The following is a 23,980-nucleotide window of genomic DNA, read 5'->3' on the forward strand; positions in this document are numbered from 1 at the left end:
CGAGCGAACGGAGCGAGCGAGAAAAATTGAGCTAGGGGTTTGGGGGCGCCTGAAATGACGTAGGAATGGCTAAAAACAATACAAAATTAGAAATAAAGCAAAATTTTCAACCAGATAATTGTTTATCTTCAAAGAAAAAAACACTGTTGTGGAGCAATACCGTCTTTAGCCGCGAATCACGCGCATTAGCCACGATAAATATTAGGTGTTTACATGGTTCATGTAGTACTATTACGACTCTGTCCAACGCGTATCCGATGTATTGAATACGGACGCACGCAATTGGACGGACCGTTACGGAGCGAAGAGAAAAAACGGGAAAGTGAGTTTGTGCTTGTGGAAACATATTTTTAGTAGCATTTTTATATTTTTTCAAGAGTTCTACGAGTTTCTGAGTTTTCTCGAAAATGCGGGATATTTAAGGTATGCGGGCGGAACTCTGGACAAAGAGCTTAAATGCGGGACTGTCCCGCTCAATGCGGGACGGTTGGCAACTATGCAGAAATATATTTTTAGCTCTAAATGTTCATTCAACTCTCAAATTGATCATTTCTCATGTTCGTAAAAAAGTCAAGTGAGAAAAAGTGAGACTACGCTTAAGAATATTTCACCCTTAATTTTGGCAATTTCTTAAGAATACGTGTATTGAGTTTGTAAACCACAAGGTAATGTTGCTTGCATTTGGTGGTTTGAGCTGGGGTTGGAGACCTATTTCACCGGTACAGGCAAATTTCAGAAAAATACTTAGGCAGCAATAAAAAATATGTTCCATTCGGGTTGTCCGACCGACTGTTTATTTACAATAAAACCCGATTCGGAAAGTCGGTAAAATCGTCGGGTTTTTTTGGGCGCTGTTCGCAGGTTCGGATCTTTCCCATAATGGCGGGCACGGCAAACTTGAATGAGTCTTTGAATCATTTTTTTTGTTTACTTAACCTACATTGAGTCCTGTTCAAGTTTTTTAATGTACCCTTATTGAAATTTTCATGTTAAAATTCAGCAACGTGGTAGGGCCAATACCCTGGGGGCCGAAAATAAGGCCCGCTTTAAGCTTAACACATGCGCACGCACATTAAGTTTGGCGAATTAAAGATGGCGGCATAAGATTCTGTGGATCGCCGACTTGATTCATCGGGATTTACAGTACTAGATCTTAAAAATCCGACAAAATTTACTACCGACCGACCGACCGACTGGATTTGAAGATGTTTTAGGACCCGAATAGAACATCTTTTGATTGCCGCCTTAGAAAACAGTTAGAAACACTTGAGAAAGTCAGGATGGATAGAAGATAGGAAAGTAGAAAATACCGTAAGTTGGTCTAATAACGACATCCCTCGTCTAATTCCGACACCCTTCTTTAGAGACAGGAATAATATGAAAGTTTAAGTCACTGATTGAAAAAGGATTGTTCCTCTCTGACCACCGAGGAAAGAAAAACAGTTCCAACCTTTCTATCAATTTCAGCTGATAAAAAGGGTGTTGGAATAAGAGGAGGGATGTCGAAATTAGACTAAGTTACGGTAGGGGGGAGGAATAATAAGAGAGGATGCATCCTTGTGTGGATGATATCATCTGCCAACCTACACTGGGACGCTCTCCACTTCTGGAGAGCAGCTAAAAAAACACTTATTTTTCTCTCTTCTTTTCTCGCTCTTCCGGCGCTTCCGGAGCAAGTGATTTTTAACACGTTCTAAAAAAACGTTTAAACATGGTTAAAAGAAATATGCAGATCATGGATGTTGTTAATAACATACTTAACAGTCTTTGAGGATGATGGTTCACCCATTAAAGAAATTGAATTTGTCACATTATATTCGAAAAAATAAAAAAAACGTGAGGTTTCACTAAGTCAAATGAGTCGGCGCTATTGTAATTACATCGCAGATATCTTGCATCAGAACGTTCCGGAGTTCCGGTGCAGACCAACAATTGCCAAAAATCGTGCTCCGGAACACCGGAAAAAACGGCACTTAACAGTCTTTGAGGATGATGGTTCACCCATTAAAGAAATTGAATTTGTCACATTATATTTGAAAAAAAAAAAAAAAAGTGAGGTTTCACTAAGTCAAATGAGTCGGCGCTATTGTAATTACATCGCAGATATCTTGCATCAGAACGTTGCGGAGTTCCGGTGCAAACCAATCGCCAAAAATCGTGCTCCGGAACACCGGAAAAAACGGCACTTAACAGTCTTTGAGGATGATGGTTCACCCATTAAAGAAATTGAATTTGTCACATTATATTCGAAAAAATAAAAAAAACGTGAGGTTTCACTAAGTCAAATGAGTCGGCGCTATTGTAATTACATCGCAGATATCTTGCATCAGAACGTTCCGGAGTTCCGGTGCAGACCAATTGCCAAAAATCGTGCTCCGGAACACCGGAAAAAACGGCACTTTTTGCTCTGGACGTTTCCGGACGCGGACAACATGGATTTTCTAAAGGCAAAAGTTTTTATTGAAATTCAAAATTTCCAAGGTGAGAGAAGAAAATGTATGAATTTCCCCAACAAGGCATTGAATTAAAAAAAACGGCAAAAAAGAGTGGAGTTTCTGACGTATTTTGGATTTAGTACATAGATTTTCATCTGAATTTCCAATCACTAATTGGAAAAAACAATTATTTCTGAGGCTAGAAAAAATTTTATAATTTACGTCCTCCGATGGAGGTAGCTAAAGAAAATTTTCTGGAATGGCCGGTCCCCCCCCCAATATTTCCTAACTGTTTAGTTTCTAAAGTTTAAAACAGATGGTCAAGAGGCCAGGAAGATGGAAAAACATACCGATGAGGTCCACATGTAAGATAGAGTAGTTGAATTGTGGAGTAGAGACTGAATTTTTTGGACAAAAAAGTGTCAAGCAGGAGGATCTCTTCTTTCTTCAATTTCAAAGTTGGTTTCTGGTTTTTAGCTTCTTCGGCTTTACTAGGCTAAAATGTGTAAGCCTACCAGGCTAGAATGCAATCTGAAGGTCTGAGTATGAGGGAAAGAGTTACATCGGATCACCCAAAGTACCCTCATGTTTTTTTTTTATTTTCTTATCTCTGATCCTGTCTCTCTCTTTTCTGACTGTCTGAGTTTCTGAGTTTCTGAGACTTAGTTTCTCATTTCTGATTGAGTTTTCATACCTGTCAATCATTTGTCCATCAATTTCGACCAGCCTAATTTTCGCACCGAGTGGGATTCGAACCACCACCAAAGAAAGACCTTCAGATTCGGAAGCCAGAGCCCTATCCACTGAGCCATCGCCGCACAGCAAATTCACGCAATTCATAACATATTATACCAAACTAGCAAAAGACGGGGGTAATGTTATTATAATATGGGTAAAAGTACCCCTTTTTTAAACCTGACTGAAATTCGAGCCGTTACTAGCAACCCTGCGGGGCCCAAGGCGCCGAGTATGCACCCGGCACAGTGACAAGCCGTTACTAGCAACCCTGACCCTACCTAACTGTTAGTTAATCAATTCCAAACAACAAAACCCCCGGAAAGGTGACTATCAGCGATCCGTGGATAAAAAAATCAAAAAATGAAAAATAAAAAAATGAAGGTAACTTTGGGTGATCCGATATAACTCTCTCCGAGTATGAGGTTGGGGAGCATTACCTACAGACTAGTTTATCTTTAATGCCACAGTAAGCGTAATAAAATTGGTGAAATTGTCCTAACATGAACGCTTGAGAGATTGTGAGAAAAACGATATATATTCAGGTAGTGGGGAAAAACAACACGATTCTCAAAAATCAAGATGGCGCATCTAACCAATGATCCAAGTCATCAACAACGTTGGATTTGCATCTATCCAGCTTACTTAAACAGCAGAAGAACACAAGTTGAAGGTAGAAAGGTATCTAAGTCTAAAGCTGTTGATAATCCTAAAGTTAATGAAATCAAAGATGTTTTAACCTACCACAAATTCAATTTTGTTGTTGAGGAAACAAAGCAATATCCTCGAGACAGTTTCAAAGATGCGTTTTGCAAGGGGCGAGTTCGAGTTCAATTGAAAAATAGTGATGGTACACCATTTAATAAAGAATTTACAACAAGAAAAGAAATACTCTATATGCTGGGAGATATGATTCCAAAACTGAAAGGAAGGCAAACTAAAGGGGCAACAGCAGGTGATTCAAATCAATCGTCTGGTTCGAGCAGCAACAAGAAAGGAAAGAAGAAACGTTGATTATTTTACTTTGTACTTGCTATAGGAAATATAGTTTATGACAACTTTTAGATATGAAATTTTGATGTTGCAAATATGAAATGAACCTTTTGCTATAATCAATATATTATGTCATGTATATAATATATATGTTGAATAAATTAAAAGAAACACAAGCATCAAAAACAATGATAAGAAAAAAATTGGTGCACACTTATGATAATTACCATAACTTTGTGTAATGCTGACATACCGTGAAGTCGTGCATAGCCCGCAAATGAATGACCTGGCTGTGCGTAGTTCATTTGTTTTGAAATTTTGCTGCTTTGATTGGTCAGTCATTTGATGGCTATGAAAGTTTCCCTCCACTGATTCAAGTTACCCAACTTCACGGTACCTTGTCTAATTCAGTCATAGCAACTATCTGGTCTGCAAAGTAAATGGAGTAATTCTTTAAAAAGCTTTCTCAGGTCAGAAGGTTCTGTTTATTTTCACAGTGTAAACAGGGTTATTTTAAAAACCATGGTATCCCAATTGGTGAATGACTATGGTGGCATTAAACCAAGATATATACAATATGCTTTACTTTGTCATTGTTTCAAAATACTGGAGTTTCTGATTATTTGACATGTAATCCTGATTCGCAAAAGGTCTAGAGAATGTCACCCTTCAAATGTCTTTAAACATTTTTAACTGTTTAATGATGACCGGGTTGAGGATAAAAAGCTTGGAAAATATTTTTTTCAAACTGGAAACATTCTCCTGTCTTCATTTAACATCCCCTGGCAGCAGCTATAAAGTTTAAAAGCTTATGATTACATATGCTGTGGATTGATTGTTAAGCTCAATTTTTTCCTTGTGTTTACTGTTGTGTTTTTTTTCTCTTTTGAATATTTTATGACAATCAGTTTTTTTTGTGTGTCATTATTATTAACTCATATAAAGTAAAAGAAATAACAAAACCTTAGACAAGAGAAAACAAAATATTTAAACAACCTTTTCCTTTTGATATGAAAAAAATTAGCAACTTTTTCAATAGTGTAAAATTTCCCTAAATTGTGCAGTTAGATAGAAACTCAACTTGTTTAGAAGTTAGGAATTATTTTTATGATAAGCTTAGAGTAATAGACAAGTACAAAATTTATCATGTAATTAGTTCTCTTGTAGGTATCATCTGCGTTCAAATTCTACAAAAAAATAACGAGCTGATATGAATGAATCTTTCTTACCTTTGGATTATGCATGCCCACAAATAAAGTTTTTATTATTAAATAAACCCTCAGTAAGATTTGGGAGGCAGTCATACTGTGAACCCCCTTTCTTCTAAAGAGCAGGGTAAGGCCAGTAGCGGCCTGGCTTAATTTTCTTGGTGGTGCAAAAACTATGAAATTGGCGCCCCTGGTACTTTTGTCCTTACTTGCGCCCTCCATCATTAAGTGGAAATATTAAACTGTAAGAGCAGTGACTGGTTGAAAGTAACGCTTAGAATCTTTGAGTTAAAAAACTTTTATTTATACGAAGATGGTGGTAATGATAACTTGATATCTATTTTCTTGTTATAATTTTAAATGTTAGTTTTCTAAACAAGGAAAATATTTTCTATTTTCAACTTTTAAAATGTCTAAAAATGCCTCAATTTATCTTATGCAGATTTAGCACCAAAAATAAAGCTCTTCAAATAAAAAACATGAGCTGTTGATACTTGAAATGGAAATTTTATACCTAGCAAGTCGATTTTGTCTATTTTTTTTTTTCTAAAAGTTGATCAGAAAAATTACCTGATAATGTTAAAACTTTTGCGCCGCTGGTCTTACTTTACTCTCCATTAAAAAGAAATATTGCTAAAAAAGGCCCCGAAAATTCGAAAGTTGGTAGGAATAAGGGTTCTTTTTAATTTTGGCGCCGCAGGCAAAAAATTTTGATGTAAGAAACGTCAAACAGCTTAAAAGATCTTCTAAAAAGGAGAAAGTTAGTCAGCATAAGACCACAAAAACCACAGCGAGCATCATCAAGTTTAAACTTTTGATGAGGGTGCTGATTCGGAATTTGAATGTTACCAAGCTTGAAAACCCACAGTTTTTACATAATTTGCGATTTTTTGCATTTTTAGGCAAAATTGTAAGCCCTGAAAATTCATGATTTTGGGGGGGGTCTTCAAAATCAAAAAGGACCTATACCACGTGATAGAGCTCTTCAAACTGAGCAAAAAAATGTTTTATATCAAAGTCTCAACTTTTCTAGATCAAAAGTTATGGGCGTTTTTGTGGTAAAAAAAGTTGTCAAAGGGCGCCAAGTCGCCCAATTAAACATCAACAAAATTTTGGCGCCCCCTTGAAAAGGTCTTTTGGCGCCCCTCTCAAATCTTTCTGGGTGGTGCACTGCACACCCTGCACCCCCTGCCAGGCCGCCACTGGGTAAGGCCTTCCCAAAAGTAAGAAAGGGGTAGGAAAAGGGGACCTGGATGCAGGAGTAATGATATGGGTGGGGTTGATTTTCAAAAAGGGGTCTGATGATACTTTGTGATAAGGTACCATGAAAGCATCCAATACATGAAATACATCCAATAAAGCCCTCTTGAGAAGTTTGAATTGTGTTTATTTTCATAATGAAATCTCAAATTTATTTTTTGAAAAATGATAAGACCAGATTTCTATACCTTTAAAAAGTGTATTTTTTTAATTTTCATGCATCTTAGTCTCTGAAAATAAGTCTTCTGTGCTGTTTCGCTAAATTAAATGTAAATGGCGAAGATATTGAAAGATAAACCAATAAATTTTGTCTGAAAAATAAATTCGAATTTGAAAAGTTACTTTTAATAGATTATGATGCATTTTCTTTCATATATTAAATTTTCTTATAGTGAAAATAATAACAATGAGCTCTTACGCAAGAAGAATGGCAATGCTCAGCGCAAAAATCTTTGGAGATCTACCAAGGCCTGTATCTGAAAGGTAACAATTTTATGATCAGAATTTTAGGCTGGACCTGGAATTTTGTCGGTCGCTTAGGAAAAAAAATTATTTTGACGATTTATGAAAGTTCTGTTTACAATTTCCCAAATGAAAACGAAAGAGCTAGAACGAGATTAACACGATTGAGGTTTTTATTGCGAAGAAAAATTTTTTTTTATCGAGTTAAGATCGGTCAGATGACGACAAACCAACATTATTTTAAATCCAGCCTTAAATCAGTGCAGAATCTCATCTTTCTATGACTGACCTGTGAACTTGTAAAATGTTATTATATTGCACCAGAACCTGACCCATGAAGTTGTATAGCTTGATATGATTGTCCAAAGGTTTCATAAATAGTTTCTTTTCAACGAAAGTCCATAAAGTCTCGTGCTTCTGTCCTTATTCGAATGTATAAGAAAAGGATCATCTGTGTTTGAAAAATCTATGTGTTAAAAAGTTATAAAGTCATTAAAAAATCAGACAGTTGTTTTAACAAAGGGTAAATAGAAATTTAAAAAGTAAGTTAAGAAATACTAGATTGTATCTGGTGGGACCGCTTTAAAGATTTATTAAAGCGAATTTATTGACATTGACATTTTATTATGTTCTTTGCATCAGATCACAAAAGGTAATTGATCATTTCAAAGCAGCTCCACTTGGTCCAGTTCATGCCAACTACTACCCACCACTGAAGCAATATAATTCTCTACTTCGAAAATTACGTTTCCTTGGAATCTATCATGATGAACATATGGTTAGTACTTACCTAGCTTGCCCATAACGTTATTTCAACGTTCATCTAACGTTATATGGACGCTGTGAACGTTAGATAAACGTTGAAACAACGTTCTGTGCCAGCTGGGTATCTGAAAAATTTTGTTTCTTAATAATTTACAAAAATCACAAAATAGTTTTTTGATGTTTGAAAAGTAACTCTTCACTACTGCTACGCAGAGCATTTTGAATTTGTTGCGACTTTTATGTCTCCTTTTCAAAATAAGTATTTCGACTCAAATTATATCAATATTTTGATTATTTAGGATTTTGTTGAAGAAATGGCACACAAGAGAAAGCTTCGTGGAAAAGGACCTCCACCCAAAGGTAACAATCATTATACCAGACACTTTTTTAGAAGAGCTTCTCCTAAGTTTATTCTTTTAAGTGGATTAATTTTCACTAGCACAGAAAATTTTTGCAAATCAGCCTCTTTTAGGCACTACTTCTTTCATTTTCCTAAGGGTTTTAGTAAAAAAATTTGCAATAATTATAATTTGCGAGTTTCGTGAATTTTTAAAATTTTCGCGAACATTAAATTCGTGAATTTTCGGAAAAACCCTCGAAACTCATTACATTATATAATTATGATAACTTTTGTTTATTTTGATTATTATTATTAGGTCAAGGCAAAAGATCCAAAAAGAAGTAAAGTTGACATATGTATGTATTTGCGAATGGTTTGTGTGTGATTTTTACTCCACTTGAAGATATCTTTATCCACTGATTCACTCAGATATGTTGAAAGTTTTGGCATCCGAACAACATCTTACAGTGTTCCTTTTCAGAACTATTGCTTTTAATAGACGAAAACCCCAAACTCAATACTTATTACTGGAACATATCCAAATAATGATTTGCGTGTGATCTTTGAGAGAGATGAACATTAGATATATTTTTAACGCGGGCGCACGGAAGTAGAAACAAATTTCGGAATTTTCCAACTGTTAAATTTGTATCTCCGTAATAGGAAAGCACTAAAATCACTACCGGTTCTTTCATATTCTCTGAAAGTCCTTTGTTTGAAAAAAAAATGCGAATTTAAATTTATGCAATAAGTTCTAAAATTTATTCAAGTCAACTTTGCCTTCCCTCTTTTGAATTTATTGGCCACGATGCTCATGATGCTGCTATATTATGTAGTATGTAAGCATCTGATTTATCATTTTGTATAAAATGTACAATTGCGCGAGCTAAACTCAATTAGACTAGAAGATTTTATTCTGTTGGTTGATAATAATGAATGATATACTTTTAATATTTTTTATACGTGAAGCTGTAGATAGAGAAAATATTATTTCAACTTTATGGTTTTCAACATTCAAGAAAATTTATTGAAGAATTGAAAAGGTCACATGTCTTCATTAAAAGTATCAAAGATTTACTTGAGCTAATATTTTAAAGCTATACAACCCAGTTATACCAAAGCTTCCCCAGCGTACTCTTGGCGTCCCCCCGCAATTAATTTTTCGAAAATTTTCCATCCAGGACATTCTTGTTCCAACACCCCCCCCCCTACTCTATACCAGAGTGTATCTCACGTTTATCACTTGGTAGTACACTCTGTGTGAAAAAATTCCTGTACGGAGATCTCTGCGATAGGTATATATATAATCAAAATCCATTGTTCATTTTATGATTTTAACGAGGGCGGCAACGAAGCTAGCATGGCTTTACAAAAATACAAAGAAAATGGACATCTAGTCGTTTATATATGTTCATTGTGGGAGGGAGGGAGTAAAAGCCTGTTTAGGAAGATGTTTTTATGTTTTTAGCTAGATGTTTTTAAGTTCGAATCATTGATTGTTTTCCTTACTGGAGCGAGATTCGTTCTTTCTTTTGTTTAAGAAATTTTTTGTAAGCAAACGGTGTGAAAGATCCTTTAGGCTTGAATTGTAAAAATCTTGCTTAAGAAATTTTATAATTATTTTATTAATTTTTTTCTGCCATAGTTTTAAAGAATATAAACTTAAAAGGCATTAGTGCTGATATCAAATGAGTCACCAATAATGGCAATAATGTCATATGATTAGGTTTTTTTGTAGTTGAATTAAAAATTGAAAACAAAAGAGATCTGATCAGATCTATTCCAACAAAATTACTGATGCTGGTCTTTTATTGACAAGCATCCGTTTTAAAAATACCTTTTATCCGTTTTTTAAATACCCTTTAAACATATAGCATTTAAAATTGGTATTTAAAGACTCTTTATTTTACCATTGATGACTAATCAGATGATTAAAATTCACTTTGTTTACATGCAAAAAAAATTCTTTTCGATTTAATTAATTTGTTTTTGTTTACTGCTCTAAAAAGTCTTGTTTGTGTTTTGCTGTATCTTTATATGTAGAGAGGGAGAGAGGGAGAGAGGAGAAACTTTTTTATCCTTTTTTTTTCATAACATACCTTAGATTTTATGTACATCTTTCAAATGAATATCTCGATTTAAGAAGAAACAACGGCTGTGCCGGTTTAGCGCATTTATTCAAGTTAGGTATGATAGTTTTCATTTTCATTTTCATTTTGAGAGAACTATTATTAGGGGGGAAATTTGTTCGACTTTTTCAGGTCGTTCGACTTTTTTAGTCAAAGCACTTGTTATACGTTTTTGGAAAGGTAAGGGGAATCAAAATAACATAGGTGCCAATTTTTTCGGACACTTTGGTGTGTTTTTCGGACAAATATGACGGTCTGAGGCAAAAATCATAGGGTGAAAATTTAATGAAAATTTTAGTTTGAGAAAAGAGAGACCTGTTGTATATTTTTGGAAAGCTCTCCAAAAATTAAGATTAGAGATATACTGCGAGTATAGATGATTTCTGTACCTAACTCGAGATTATTGACAAAAACAGCTATTTTGTCCCTTTATGCACTTTTTGAAGCTCAATATCTCGAGTTAGGTAGAGAAATCATATATACTCGCAATATAATAAGTCAATAGCAAGACATAGTGGAATGAACTTGACAGAAGCAATGTTACAGTATATGGCCCCCAAAACGGAGACGGCCCCCAAAACGGAGGTTTTCATTAAAATGAAGATTCTGACTTGTAGATTTATCAGAATTAAACGATTTTTGTTTATTTTGAAAGAATGATGGTTATACTTAAAAATGAGCATGTTTTTGCTGGTTTGAGACAGATTCAAAATAACATATTTGCGTCTAAAGGAAATATTTTAACACCAAAATTAGATAAAAATTGCATATAACTCACTCTAGCTCCTTGGATATTGAAAATAAGTTATGAAAACGGGGTATAGGAAACTTTCTACACCTAATACCGTTCAGAAAATGCAAATACATCTGTGACTTTAGAGGCTGGGTAAAGGATATAGCATCTTGAAGGTCAACCAGTATTTTGGAGCCCTAGAATCGCATTGACAAAACCGAAAATTCTAAATATGAAAAAAGCAAAAAATCTTGGAATTCTATTCTTCCCTTGATTTAATAGTTTATAACAAAAGAATTTGCAATATAATAAAATTTTCCGCTGATCAGCAAAAAACGGCAAATTTTCATTTTTTTGCAAAATAAGAAAAAATATCTTTAAAAAAGCTTAATATTTTCATTTCAGTAAGCTTTTTCTAAAATTTTTCACAGCTTATTCCATACATGAATGGAACTATTTTCAAAGAATTTGTTTTCAACAACTTGATTAAGACGTTGTTAAAAAATTGTCGTTTGAAATTTCTAATTTCATTTGGGACTTGCAATCGAAAATCTTGAATATTCATAAAAATCATATTTTACATCCTCGGGTCGTAATTTTAAGGGGAAACACAAATATGTTCATCGTTTTTCCCCCTATTACCCTGGGCTTAATAATTTGATTTAAGTACCCTCCGTTTGGGGGCCCCAAACCTGATTTTGACAACCAGGGGATACTGTAAAAATTTATCAAATAATTTATGCCCAAACCCTCTAAATCAACTTCAAAACTAGCTCAAAAGTTGTATTCATATCTTAAAGATATCTTGCGAATTCGCTAAAATTTCAACCTCCGTTTTGGGGGCCATTAAAAAGCTACCTATCTTTAAGCGATTGAAAATATTTTTGAAATTGAAAATTTTGAAAGAACTTCCAGAAATAAAGTAGAGATGTTAAAGTTTTTCATGCAGCAAAAATTTTTGTAAAACAAACCTCTTTCCTCTACTCAGGCATTTTAAGGTCGTCCAAATTTCCGTAATTTTTAAACACATAGCACTCCAAGAGGTTGTTCATTCAACCTTTTTGGAAGCGTATAGGTGTAAATATGAAAAGTGCTGTTCGATAATGTTTTGGTTGCCTAAATAAGATATGGAATAATGCAAAAAGTAAAAATGCTGACGTCAGCAAAACTTATTTTTTAAAACTTTTGTTGGCCTTAATTTTAGCTGCTAAATTTTGCGATGCAAAGGAATATTGAAAACACATTTTGATAATTTTTTTTTAGAAATTTGATGACTCGCAGAAATAAGTAAAAAACGCATTTTTGCAAATATGCTGACGTCAGCAAAATTTCAAAATATTTTTTTATTTAAAATCTGCCTATTCATAATGTCCTACTTTGGTTAAAATTTCAGCATAAAGGAAGCCATCAAGTTATTCAAAAAATAAGTTTGCTGACGTCAGCATTTTACATTTTTTGCTAGTTATTCTATATCTTATTTAGGCAAAAAACATTTTAACCAACTTTTCATATTCTACAACCCAATAACGCTTCAAAAAGTATGAATAACACCTCTTGGCGATGTATTGGTGTTTAAAAATTACAGAAAATTTGGACATGCCTTAAAATGCCTGAGTAGATTTGAGAGAAAATTCAAATTTGATCGCCGTTTTGGGGGCCACATACTGTAATTTTTATTTTTAAACATGTTTCGATATATTAATATCATCATCAGTAATTATTTAGTGTTCTAAAAATAAATAAAATTAGGTTATTAAAAGTGCAAGGAAAATTGTAAAATGAGATTAAGTGCATAGACAAAATCAAGATAATCAAAATATCAAATTAACTTTTCAACGATTTTTGAATATTCAAGACACCTGTTAAATGCGCACTTTTGTAATTTTTGCGCAGTTTTGTAATTTCTTTGCGCACTTTTGTAATTTCTGCGCATTTTTGTTATTTTTCTGCGAACTTTTGTTATTTTTCTGCGGACTTTTGTAATTTTCGAGTTGCGCACTTTTGTAATCAAGTGGCTGCACACTTTTGTAATTTTGACAAAAAATCAACCAAATTTTCCTTTGAAATAGTAGATAAAAATCCTAAAGATTTTTTGTAACGGAGTTAAATTAGTTTCAATGGTCTTTTTTACAAAATGAATTAACTTTTTGCAAAGTATACGTGATGTGTCACGATTTAGAATAATTAATTTCGAAATTCCGAGTTAAAAGAGTTATAACTCGTCATTACGTTTTTGGGTTTTGTTATTAAAATTGTCACTGAAAATTAACATTTTAGCCAATTTTAAAGTGCTAGGAAGCCAAAAAAAAATCAGTCTTTAATGTCATTAAAGTCATCTCAAATACAATCCTTTGTTCAGAACAACCCGGAACATCTCGAATTAACTCATAATTTCAATTATATCGTGTTAATCAGTATCAGTACTTAGTTTTAGTGGTCCTTCGTGGAAACAATTCCTTAGCTGTCTAAAAGCTTTTGAATTTTTCGGAGCATACCACTTAAAATATATGTTATTATTACTATTATTAGTACTCTTTTTAAGAGAACGAATGACCATTTTGCAATGCATTCATACTATGAAACCACTTAAGATAAGTTATTTCGAATTTAAGAGTTAAAAGAGTTATAACTCGGCATTACATTTTTCGGCATAACTCATAGACGATCCTATCGTCTACACAAGATTACTAAAAAAAGGGAATAGTTTAGGAGGCGTGATAAATTCGGGTGGGGTAAGCAGTGGCGGAGATGTTTACAGTGTACGTTTTGTTCCAAAACTCTACCGCCACTTTTTTTCCCGTAAACCGCCCTGACGCCTTAACTCTTTCCCGCGTTTACTGACCTTTAAACGGACGATAGCATCGTCTACATAACTCATTAATGAACCAACAAAGCTTCATGATGAGTTTAGTTAATGAAAAGCGAAATAAACAACACAGCCAATCTAAAAATATCAAAATATCTGTTTAGGTACAACTCAGAACAACTCGGACCTACCTTCCTAAACAGGTTTTAAAATAAATACAAAATGCACCTTTTCTTAATAATGATATCAGGGGATGGGCAAAGGATTGAAGATTCCACTCCATTTTTACCGAGCCTTCTAGAGAAACTAAACCAGTACTTATAACCTCTTAAAGTTAGGAGCACTCCAGAAGGGCACAGTTGGTTGCAAGGTATTTTTCTCACGACCCTAAGTTGTTTTTATGCTGACGTGACTTTTTCGCATTCAGCAGTTTATTATAGCATTCATTTAATTTCATAATTTTATTTTTAAAAGTAAAAAATGTACACTACTATGTATGTTTCACGCTGAGCGATTGTCAAGCATAGTTACCAAGTGACATGTACGCAAATTGACCTTTTGTCCCGCTGAACAACCGCATCCTCTGTTTGTCCTGCATTTTCAAATATTCAGTACAATTACGCTCAAAGTCAATAACGAGGAGGCAGATTGATTAATGATAAAAAGGGGAAAATTAGACATGTTTTGTAATTTTCCCATCAATTCAACGTTGAAAATTTTTTCTAAGGGGGCTCCGGGCTCTCTACCCCCAAAACCCCATTGGAAATGTCTAGCTCAATTTTGCACTCGTTTCGGTCGCACACCTTGTCCCGCATTTAGAATTTTGAAACTTGGCAACTATGGTCAAGTGTAAAACTACTTCGAAAAAATCTCTGTTTTTGTTTGTTCCCGTAGGGAACATAAAAATTCAATATGAGATAATAAAATAAAATAAAATGCTAAAAGAGACCGTTGTGAAATCAGAGGAATGGTGAAATGTAGAAAGTTTTAATCTTATAGTCTTTTAAAATTTCTTATTGTTAAAGAAAAAAGGCTAAGATTTCCGCTCCCCGCTTAATTAAAAGAGCCTTAGAGCTTATTCCCTACTTCAAGCTTTAGTTAATTACTCATCTGTTCTAGAATAGCCTTTTTAAATATACATAATTAGCTTAGTTTGTATTTAAAACTTTTGGTTGGCATTACCAACTTAAATTTGAGATGATTGATGTTCTATTTATGTGGCTATAGAAAGTCTTCATCCTATTTCATTGCATTCTTTTTGTTTGATAAAAGTCCCATGACTTATGACTTATGACTGATGTTTAGGTCATAATGTACAAGTTTTAAGTGGAGAAAGAGAGAAAACTTTTTTAGATCACTTAATATTATTTTTGTTCATGATTTCATGATTTTCGTCGTTACTTTTGGGTATGTAAGACGGTATCGAATTATCGAACTTCAAGGCAACGCTGTTTCTTGGTAGAGGTTTGTCTATTTCTATTCTTCTCTATTAAAACAGAAAATCAAAGAAGACAATAAAAATTTCGTCCCGGGTGGGAAAATACCTTAGAATTTCAGCCCCACTTGGAAATTAAATTTTATTTCATCCCAATTCGATATTCAATGTTTAAAAATTACACTTCAAAACTATTGCCACTGAATTTGTTTCTAAGCAAATCAGTAGATTTTTGAAAATCCTAGAGCTTTAATAAACGGGGGGCCTAAATTCCGAGAGCTTTTACGAGGCATCTAAGGGGGGGGGGGCGTACGGGGTTTCTGATTTCCAAAATCCCGAGCATTTTTGACCTGATTTCCGATATTATGCAAAAATATTTCGCTGATTCCGATACCGAATTCCTTTCTGTAGATAATTTTCACTTAAAGAAAAACTTTGCTATTCCCGCCCATAAAATCAAGGAAGAAACTATGGGAAAAAGAATATTTTCGCCACATACAGTACAACTGTTACACCCTAATTCTAGTTTCAAAATAAACACGCTTTACAAAATTAATAAAAATCATCGATCAAAATCAAAGTGAAAAACTGAGTTGATTAAGATATAATTTTTGAGTTGATTTTGATTTCACGAACGAATCTTGATGATCGACCAATCATAAAGAAAGATGCTTGGTCTAAGCCTCAAATTTCCGAATTATCTTTGTGACCGTCCTCAGCTTCACTGCCTCCACTCTCAAGTATCTTCTTGTTCCTTCTCATCTTTCTCTTTGTCAAAATTTGTGGCTTCTTACACAGGTTCATTTTATCTTTGTCACTAATACCATCTTGATTTGTTTTCACTACTCGAGTAGGAGCTGAATAAGGTTCAGTGGTATCTGCAATTTCACTAATTTTGGTCGAATACAAACAGTGGGGAAGTGTACCCGTCTTAGCCATACACGTTTTTTTTATAAGGAACCTTAACTTTGCTCTGAGCCTGGAGTTCCTTATTTTTACAGATAATTTCAGCCTCAAAGTTCCTTATCGAGTTCCTTATTTACATAGCTGCTAAGTTTGGATTCGCAAAAATTGGATTCCTTAAAACTTTTTTTCTTATTCTCAGCCTGCACAGTTTCTTAACAATTCCTTATTTTTTGGACCATTTTCAGCTTCGAGTTCCTTATAAACGTGTTCCTTATAAGAAAAAAACGTGTAGTTGTCTCTTGGCGGACTGTGCGTTTACGAACGGCACGAGTATATCTATTCGGCCAGACGCGTAGTTTATTTTCGTCGGTTTTGGAGATCGGGGTAGCTTGATCGTTTTTTCGTGGTAAAATACGAAATACCAGGATACCAGCTAAGTTTTTTTTAATGGCCTTGGTAATGGAAATGGATCGCCTCAATAATTTGCCTACCCTCTTATTCTTATTCACCCTTATTGTACCCTGAGTATCAGAGGTTAAGTTTTCAAAGAATATATTAACCTCTGAAGACAAATAATAGAAATTTTATCGCGCATGTCAATCTAATCACTGTAGAAAAAATCAAAGATGAAGAACAAATCAGGCAATTTAGAGTGAAAAAAGTACTTTGTGTAGTATAATCAATTTCATCAAATTTGAGAAAGGGTACCACCCGCAACTACAGTTACTGCCTATGGGTAGTAACTGTTTTTCTTCAGACTTGAATTTGGTGTGTACCACCCTCAACTACAGTTGCTACCTTTGGGTAGTAACTGTTTTTCAAATTTTGAAAATTTAGATAGTGTCGGATGGTAACTACATGACCCCCCCTGGTTAGCGAAAAGATTTTACGCTTAATAAACGCAACAAGTCATCTTGTTAAAATTATAAAGATAATCCCGAGTGGAATATTATCAAAAAAGTAAAAAAAGTATACTTTCTTATTTTTTTATTAGTATTTTTAGCAGAAAAGTATTTTCGACTTAAGGCAAGACCAATTTAATTTGTTGTTCTACGGGCCCGACCGACCCTATTTTTGCTAAAATCAAAAAAATAATAATATCGAATTTCCACTACAAAATATTTTACACACTAGTTATTTGTAAGAATTAAACTTGAATAAAGCTGAAAATTAATTCAAGAAATTGAAAAATTATAAAAAGCATTCCATACACTAAAATTTTATTATGATCTTCATCGAAGATAAAAAACAAAGTGAATTTTTGATCCAGATACTTTTTGGAAAATTTTCTCTGTACCTTACCAACCTTGATAAATGCAAAATTTATTCTTATTTTGCCGACCGACAGACCCATATTTTTCTAAAGATCTGTCCGTAGGAACAACAAATTAAATTGGTCTTGCCTAATTTGACATAATTTCAGTGGTTTATAGACTAGTTTGTGACGAATTTTAAGAAAAACAATTTTTCGCCAAATCCTCCCAGATGGAGTGCAAAAAAAAATGTTTTCTAGATTTTTGATTTTTTTTTTCTATTAACCCAATTTATGACAGCATTTTGCATGAAAAATGAAATTCTAACATCATTTACTTTGCTGGCCGTAAGCATTTTCTAAAACAGGTAAAATCGAAAAAAACACCACGACGGAATTGCAAACTCCAGCCTCGTTTGCAATTTTGTCCAGGATAGACTTTTTAAGACCTGGGTTTCCATACTCAGCATAAAATTTCCGTTCGAACGATGAATAACAATCCCATTCACCTTTTAGGTTGAGCAAAGTCGTCTATTACTCGAGATATTGAATTCTGCTCCCAGACCATAGGGTAAAAATCAAAAGGCGTAAAATATATTGGGAAAGGTGCCCCCGTGGATTTTTGTTTCTATTTAATAGGACCCCCTTGGATATTCGACTTAGTTTTACTATGACCAACCTGGATTCTCGATCTCATTTTACTGACCCACCCTAGCTTTTTACACTCGAAAAACCGAACCTCCTGGATTTTTTATTACCCAAACTACCACGGACGTGACATACCTCTGCAACATAAGGGGTACAGACCATTTCTGGAAAAGCTTATTAAATAGCGGCTTTGCAGAGATACTAAAAGGTGTAGGTTATTCTCAAATAGAAAAAAATCAAACAAACTTTGAAATATGAAGATGAAAAATGAAAAAGAAAACTAACAACTTCGTTTAAAAATTCCCTATCTGACATGGTGATTCTTGAAAGAACTGTGCCAAGTGTGCATTATTTTTTAATAATAATTTCATTTCATTGTTTCGCAACTTTTAAAACTTGAATTTTTCTTTCTATTACATCAGATTCGTGGACAAGAAAGCAACATGGGAAGAAACAAGAATAAAACTAAGTACAAACCTGTAAACGATTATGATAAGAAGGGAAAAACAACAAGTAATGTGAATGATACAGTTAATTATTCATCTCAGAAAAAGACATACGCTGATGCGACAGCTGAATCTGAATCAAAACATACAAAATCACCAACTGAAAGTGACGAAGCGACGAGCGACAAAAAAGTTTTTGTCCAAAATCAAAAAAAGCAACAAAACGGATTGCAAAACGGCGTTAAAGACACAGCCCAAGTTCCAACTCCGAGAAAAGCATTCATAAATGATGATACAAAAATGCCCGCCGAAAACCAAACACTTTCAATTTCTGGAAAAAAACGTGAAGAGGAACCCTCGAGAAAAAATATTGAACTAGAAAAAGAAACAGGTACTCTACACTTGCCTAATTATCTTTCATACCGTGATTAGTGATTAGTTTTTCATTGTTTGAAACATTTCATTCATTGTCTATAAAATTGTTCACAGTTGATAAAAGAAGGGGGCACTTAGACACAATTGGGTACGGGGACGTGACGCTGGTCAGGGTCCCTTATTTAGGCTCTGAAGATATCTGACAAAGAAGAGTCCCAAATTTACTAATTTACAGGTAAATTTTTTGTTCTGAAAGGGTCCCAATTTTATCAAACATTCATATCTGACAGGGTCCACTTGTCAAGCGGCACGTCCCCGTCGGCCGTCAAAGTCAGTACCCTCCCCGGATAAAAGACAACGTCATCCCCTTATAAATAAAATTTAACAAAAAAAAATTTATGATTTATTAATAAAGAAATTTGGCCGAGGGATGTATATTGTCAAAATATTTTTTTAAGAAGTAACTTCCTTGAGAGGAGTGGCGGAAGACTTTGGCGAAACAGCAAAATCAGATGTTTTATGTACGGATGAAAAGAAAGAAGCGTGCGTCGTGGAACCTACTTCCGTCAGTAAAGAAGAAAACGCAAAACTTTACCAAGATCAGAAGTGTTTTGAAACAAAAGCAAACCAAGAAGGTACTCCTCTATTCTCTTATAAAGTCTGTCTCAATATCAACATTTGCAGCGTAGACAAAGAAAGGCTGTAAAACTCGATATAATTCAAATAGAACAGTGGTTAAAAGATAAAGATTGATGAGTGAAATATTGTTGTCAAACAGCTTGAATTTAAAAAGCAATACTCTGTCATCTTGCGAATCTTACTATACTAAATGAGTTTATGAAAAATGTGTGTAGCGCAAGATGGTAGCTGAGCTGTTATTCTCATATTTTGCCATGGGATTGATTCGAGTATGAAAGAGGGATTTTGACGGTAAATTGCCTTAAAATGCTTCGGTATTTCGGTATTTACCCATAAAACTTCGGTATTTCGGTAAATTTAAAATCCTTCTGAAACTGTCCTTCTTCATAAAGAAACTTCCGAAAATATTGTGCAGCGCTGAACTTCCTTAAAACTACACCCCTGTTTTGTAATATTATCAGTTTTGACACAGTTTACCACCTTAACCCCCAACAGTAGCGTGGTGGAAGAGGTTCAGAGGGCCAATAGGCCCCTCCAGTGGTGACGTCTTTGCGGGGCTCTAAAGAGAAAAAAGGCAAGGGCGCCGAAGGCACCTTTGATTATAATCTATCCAGTCTTTTTTATTAGTTGGAGTAGAATTTTATAAAAATCCCAAACGATTATCCAAAGCAGTTCGTAGTCATATTGTGCTGAATTTTTTCGATCGCTTTCACAAAAATATAACTTTTTTATTAAAATCTTAGGGAAAACAAACCATACACAGAAAATGATATAATGACAAAGGGGCCACTAACGAAGGATAAACTTGAACATTATGGACATTATGAAAACGCGTTCTTGCGTTGATAAGTTGATAAGATTTGATACAACATACTGCCCCCTTTTCCCAAACCTTCATTCAAGAATCAGACTTTGCTAAACCGAAAGTTTATAGATAAAAAAAAATTGTCAACATTTTTCTCACCCCAGTGAAAACCATATAAATATTTTACACCCAAGTGAATTTCAGATTTTTGAGTTCGCCACTGGGCCTACAGAGACAGGGGTGTTAAATTCACCTAAATTTTGAAATTCCACTGCACATGAAGAGTTGTTTTGACATGTGAAATAGGCATTAACAACCTGACTTAAAGAAACTATCCCATTGGACGAACCCACACACTTATCATTTATAACCAGTGTAGATATTACAAAATATTTTAAAATTATATCAAGTAATGGTGGATGTCTGATCCCCTTAATTAAATATTTCCTTTGAGAAGGAAATATTTGTTAAATCGGTAATTTTTCTTCTCCTTCTTCAAGTCTAACGCTCGGTTTTGGTCAATTTCGTGAGTTTGTACATGAGTCTCTTTTTAAATCAAGCTCCGGCGGTAAAAACAGTACGATGTTCTTTTTTTCGAGGCGGAAGACGTCATTTCTTCGAAAAACGTCTATGGTAAATATCCGTACGGCGCTCTATTCTCCTTGTCGATCGGGCAACGTCGGCCGTTTCAGAAGCGTATTGTTGATCGGACCATACTGCTTTGTTTCTAACTGTCAAACCAAAGATGGCAGAAAATAGACAACAACTTTTGCTCTTTCGCTATTTTCTTTGCTTGGGTTTTTTTATGCTTGATGAGTTGAATTGGATCATGATTTTTGAAAGATTGTCCAAGGAATGGTCGATAGTGAACTTTCTTAATATTCTTTCTGGATTGATGTTCGTTCAATTCTGTTGGTTTTGGAATGACTGGAATGAGAGATGATGTAAGCTCTGGTCTTGGAAAAAAGGACATTTTATCAACTTTCACAACAAACTAACTTCAATTTTTGTTATCTTTACATAATAGTACGAAGGCACAGTGACTGTGAATAAATCTGACCATTTTATACCTGAAAAATTACACTATTGCAATATGAAAAAGTTTGCACCCAACGAAGCAGCAAATGCGCCGGCAATGCAAACAATGGGAATGGTTTGATGAACTGATTTTAGCTAAAAATTAAACATGGAGCAAATCTGACGGGTTAATGATTGCATTTTGGTTTTTTTATCTGCAACATGAATTAACTGCTGTAGGACAGTTAGTGAAAACTCGTTGCAGTTATAAGTTTCAAATTTTAAAGCTGATAACCGGATCCGGACCACGGCCCCATATGAAGAATTTATGTTATACTTCTTAAAAGGTTTTGCATTGATATGATGTAATAATTGAAATCACTCAATATTATTAAAATTTTTTTGAACTTGGAGATTTTCTTCCCCGCGTGCAACGTGTGTTTTAAACGTGGAAACATTTGTCGTGAATTTGGAGTTTTTCTTACCATCAACTGCTCCAACTTGGACTATCTGACAAAACGGGACGGCAATTTGGCCACCATTTCACCGGACCTCCAAAGTCATTTGATTTGAGTTAATGAACGGCGTATTAAAAAACTGGCAAAACGATGGAGCGTTGCATCACTCGCGGCGGCCAAGTTACAAACGTATTTGTTAATCCCATCGGGCGATAGGCGGTTTACGGCGGGTGTTCTTAATTGGGTCTTCCAAAAAAAATCTGTTTCATGGAGGGTGGGGATGAATTGTCCAGGGGTATTGAAAAAATACCAAAAATTGCAATGTCCAGGGGTAAATTCCAATGTCCAGGGGTAAGTTTTTGCTGTCCAAGGGGTTGATTTGATGTTTGTCCAGGGGTATAACCCGTGTCCCAGGGGTTAAAATCTAAATGTCCAGGGGTAATTCATGAAAAAATAATAGATCCTCCACCACCAATGAACAGATTTTTTCTGGAAGAGCCCATTCTCCGATCGGCACTATCAGTGAAAGTTTATCGTTACATGTTACGAAGAAGTATGATTGATAGGCTTGGTGGAGTTTATCAAAACAAATTGTTGTCAAAGAGATTTAACAAGTTAGTGAAAAAGACAGACCAGATATCAAACAGGTCCCATGTTTCGACCGATCGTCCCAAGTTAAAGCAGTTGATGTATGTACATTTAAAACGTGGAAACTTTTGTGATAAATTGGAGATTTTCTTACCACGTGCATTCAAAACATGGAAACCCTTTTGTCGTGAACTTGACATTTTCTTCCACATGCATTTAAAAAATGAAGAAAACTCAAGTGATTTCCTGGCATGAAAATTTATTTTATTTTGACATTTTTTTGGAAATTTTGATTGTTTCCAAGTATGTGACATTTTTTGGCTCTTGCAGCATGCTTTTAGAAATCATAAAATGGCCTCTGTTTGGGGAATTTATTTCCTATCGCCATTCTTCAGATTATAAATGTTTCCCAGTATGAGATTTTTTTTTTTTTTTTTTTTGCATTCTGTCGGAAAATATCAAATTGTTTCCCTGTTTTGAAAGATTTTAATTTTTAGCACGTACATTATTTCAAAAACTCCCAAAGTTACTTTAAATTTTTACATTTTTTACAATATTTTATATATGAAAGTATAATGCAAAATATTTCATCTCATTTGGAAAATATATAAAATTTTCTTTGGTTTTCTTACTGTGGAATATTCTCCTTTTTGTTATTCTTTCATTTTAAATATTTGCCCTTTTTGATACATAATATTTCTGGAAATCCTGGGAAATCAGCGCTTAAAGTACTGTAATAATTATATATAATCAGGTCTTTTGATGTGTTCAACAACACTCTACTTGGCGGTGCGACGCCGGGTGACCGCTAGTATAATACTAAAATCCATTTAAAGTCCACCTAACGAAAATTAAAGTTCTAGCCAATTTGATTACTGTATGTTGTTCTCAGTCGGGTTCAGCTTGGATATATTTCGTGGTCCGTAGCTTTGAACCTACAGTCATCTTATGAATAATCCTGTAAACTGGCAATAACATAAATGGAATTTTGAAATTCTTAGGGACTTGTTGCTTGATGTTGTCTGAGATTTAAAGCACTTTGAAATCTTTTGAGGACATCAATTATTATTTTAACATTTGTAAAGGAAATATTTATCCGCATCTTTGCGGCTCTTGTTTTTTTTTTCAAAAAGATCAAATGGCTTGCAATCTTCACCAGTCTCCATCAGAAGAACATGGTCACAAATTTGTCAACCACCCTAGTTCAATAGAAGTACAATCACACGATGACTCTAACAAATCGGTTTCAATGAATGACAATTATGAATCGGACATTAAGGAACCAATGGTCGCTGGAAAAAAACGTGAAGAAGAACCCTCGAGGACAAAAAGTCCTTCTGAAAGCCACAATACGAACTCCTTGCAATACCAACTTCGACTCGTCGTTGTTAGTTGGGTCGGTCGATATGTGTTACAAGAGCTACTACGAAAAGTCAACAAAAATCCTGCAGCAGGAGCCAGTGTAGACTTAGAGGAACTCGACATAACTGAGCTGATGAAGCAACTCAACGAAAGTGAATTTCCAGTCCTTCGTCCAAATGCTAA

General features: G+C 34.5%; 4 protein-coding genes across 5 annotated transcripts in view; 3 read left to right on the forward strand and 1 right to left on the reverse strand.

Moving 5' to 3' along the window:
• The window catches only part of LOC136804526 (E3 ubiquitin-protein ligase UBR5-like), a 62,096-nt gene extending 59,154 nt beyond the window's left edge, over window positions 1-2,942 (reverse strand). For both annotated transcript variants that reach the window (XM_067061156.1, XM_067061155.1), the window contains exon 1: window positions 2,786-2,942. The gene's annotated coding sequence lies outside the window, so the exon portion shown is untranslated. The remainder of the gene's footprint in view (window positions 1-2,785) is intronic.
• An 810-nt stretch (window positions 2,943-3,752) lies between these two features.
• LOC136803872 (probable signal recognition particle 19 kDa protein) lies at window positions 3,753-4,184 on the forward strand. The gene has a single exon (XM_067060598.1). It carries the CDS (start codon window positions 3,753-3,755, stop codon window positions 4,182-4,184), a length of 432 nt encoding a protein of 143 aa, XP_066916699.1.
• A 2,843-nt stretch (window positions 4,185-7,027) lies between these two features.
• On the forward strand, window positions 7,028-8,916 carry LOC136804552 (small ribosomal subunit protein mS33-like). Its single transcript, XM_067061157.1, has 4 exons — window positions 7,028-7,114; window positions 7,736-7,871; window positions 8,158-8,218; window positions 8,515-8,916. Exons 1-4 carry the CDS (start codon window positions 7,038-7,040, stop codon window positions 8,541-8,543), a joined length of 303 nt encoding a protein of 100 aa, XP_066917258.1. The 5' UTR covers window positions 7,028-7,037; the 3' UTR covers window positions 8,544-8,916.
• Window positions 8,917-15,253: 6,337 nt separating this feature from the next.
• The window catches only part of LOC136803883 (probable replication factor C subunit 1), a 39,576-nt gene continuing 30,849 nt past the window's right edge, over window positions 15,254-23,980 (forward strand). Inside the window, exons 1-3 of the mRNA XM_067060610.1 lie at window positions 15,254-15,330; window positions 18,530-18,944; window positions 19,387-19,563. Of these exons, the coding sequence (XP_066916711.1) occupies window positions 18,551-18,944; window positions 19,387-19,563 (571 nt within the window). The 5' untranslated portion in view covers window positions 15,254-15,330; window positions 18,530-18,550. The remainder of the gene's footprint in view (window positions 15,331-18,529; window positions 18,945-19,386; window positions 19,564-23,980) is intronic.

This window comes from Clytia hemisphaerica, unplaced genomic scaffold (assembly GCF_902728285.1).
Source record: "Clytia hemisphaerica strain Z4C2 unplaced genomic scaffold, Clytia hemisphaerica genome assembly, whole genome shotgun sequence".
NCBI lineage: Eukaryota > Metazoa > Cnidaria > Hydrozoa > Leptothecata > Clytiidae > Clytia > Clytia hemisphaerica.

Bases quoted from the DNA above. Each gene is read 5' to 3' on its own strand.
- LOC136803872 (XM_067060598.1), top strand. From the start codon at position 3,753: ATGGCGCATCTAACCAATGATCCAAGTCATCAACAACGTTGGATTTGC.
- LOC136804552 (XM_067061157.1), top strand. From the start codon at position 7,038: ATGAGCTCTTACGCAAGAAGAATGGCAATGCTCAGCGCAAAAATCTTT. The intron at 7,115-7,735 runs GTAACAATTTTA...TCTTTGCATCAG, and splicing joins CCAAGGCCTGTATCTGAAAG to ATCACAAAAGGTAATTGATC. The intron at 8,219-8,514 runs GTAACAATCATT...TATTATTATTAG, and splicing joins AAAAGGACCTCCACCCAAAG to GTCAAGGCAAAAGATCCAAA.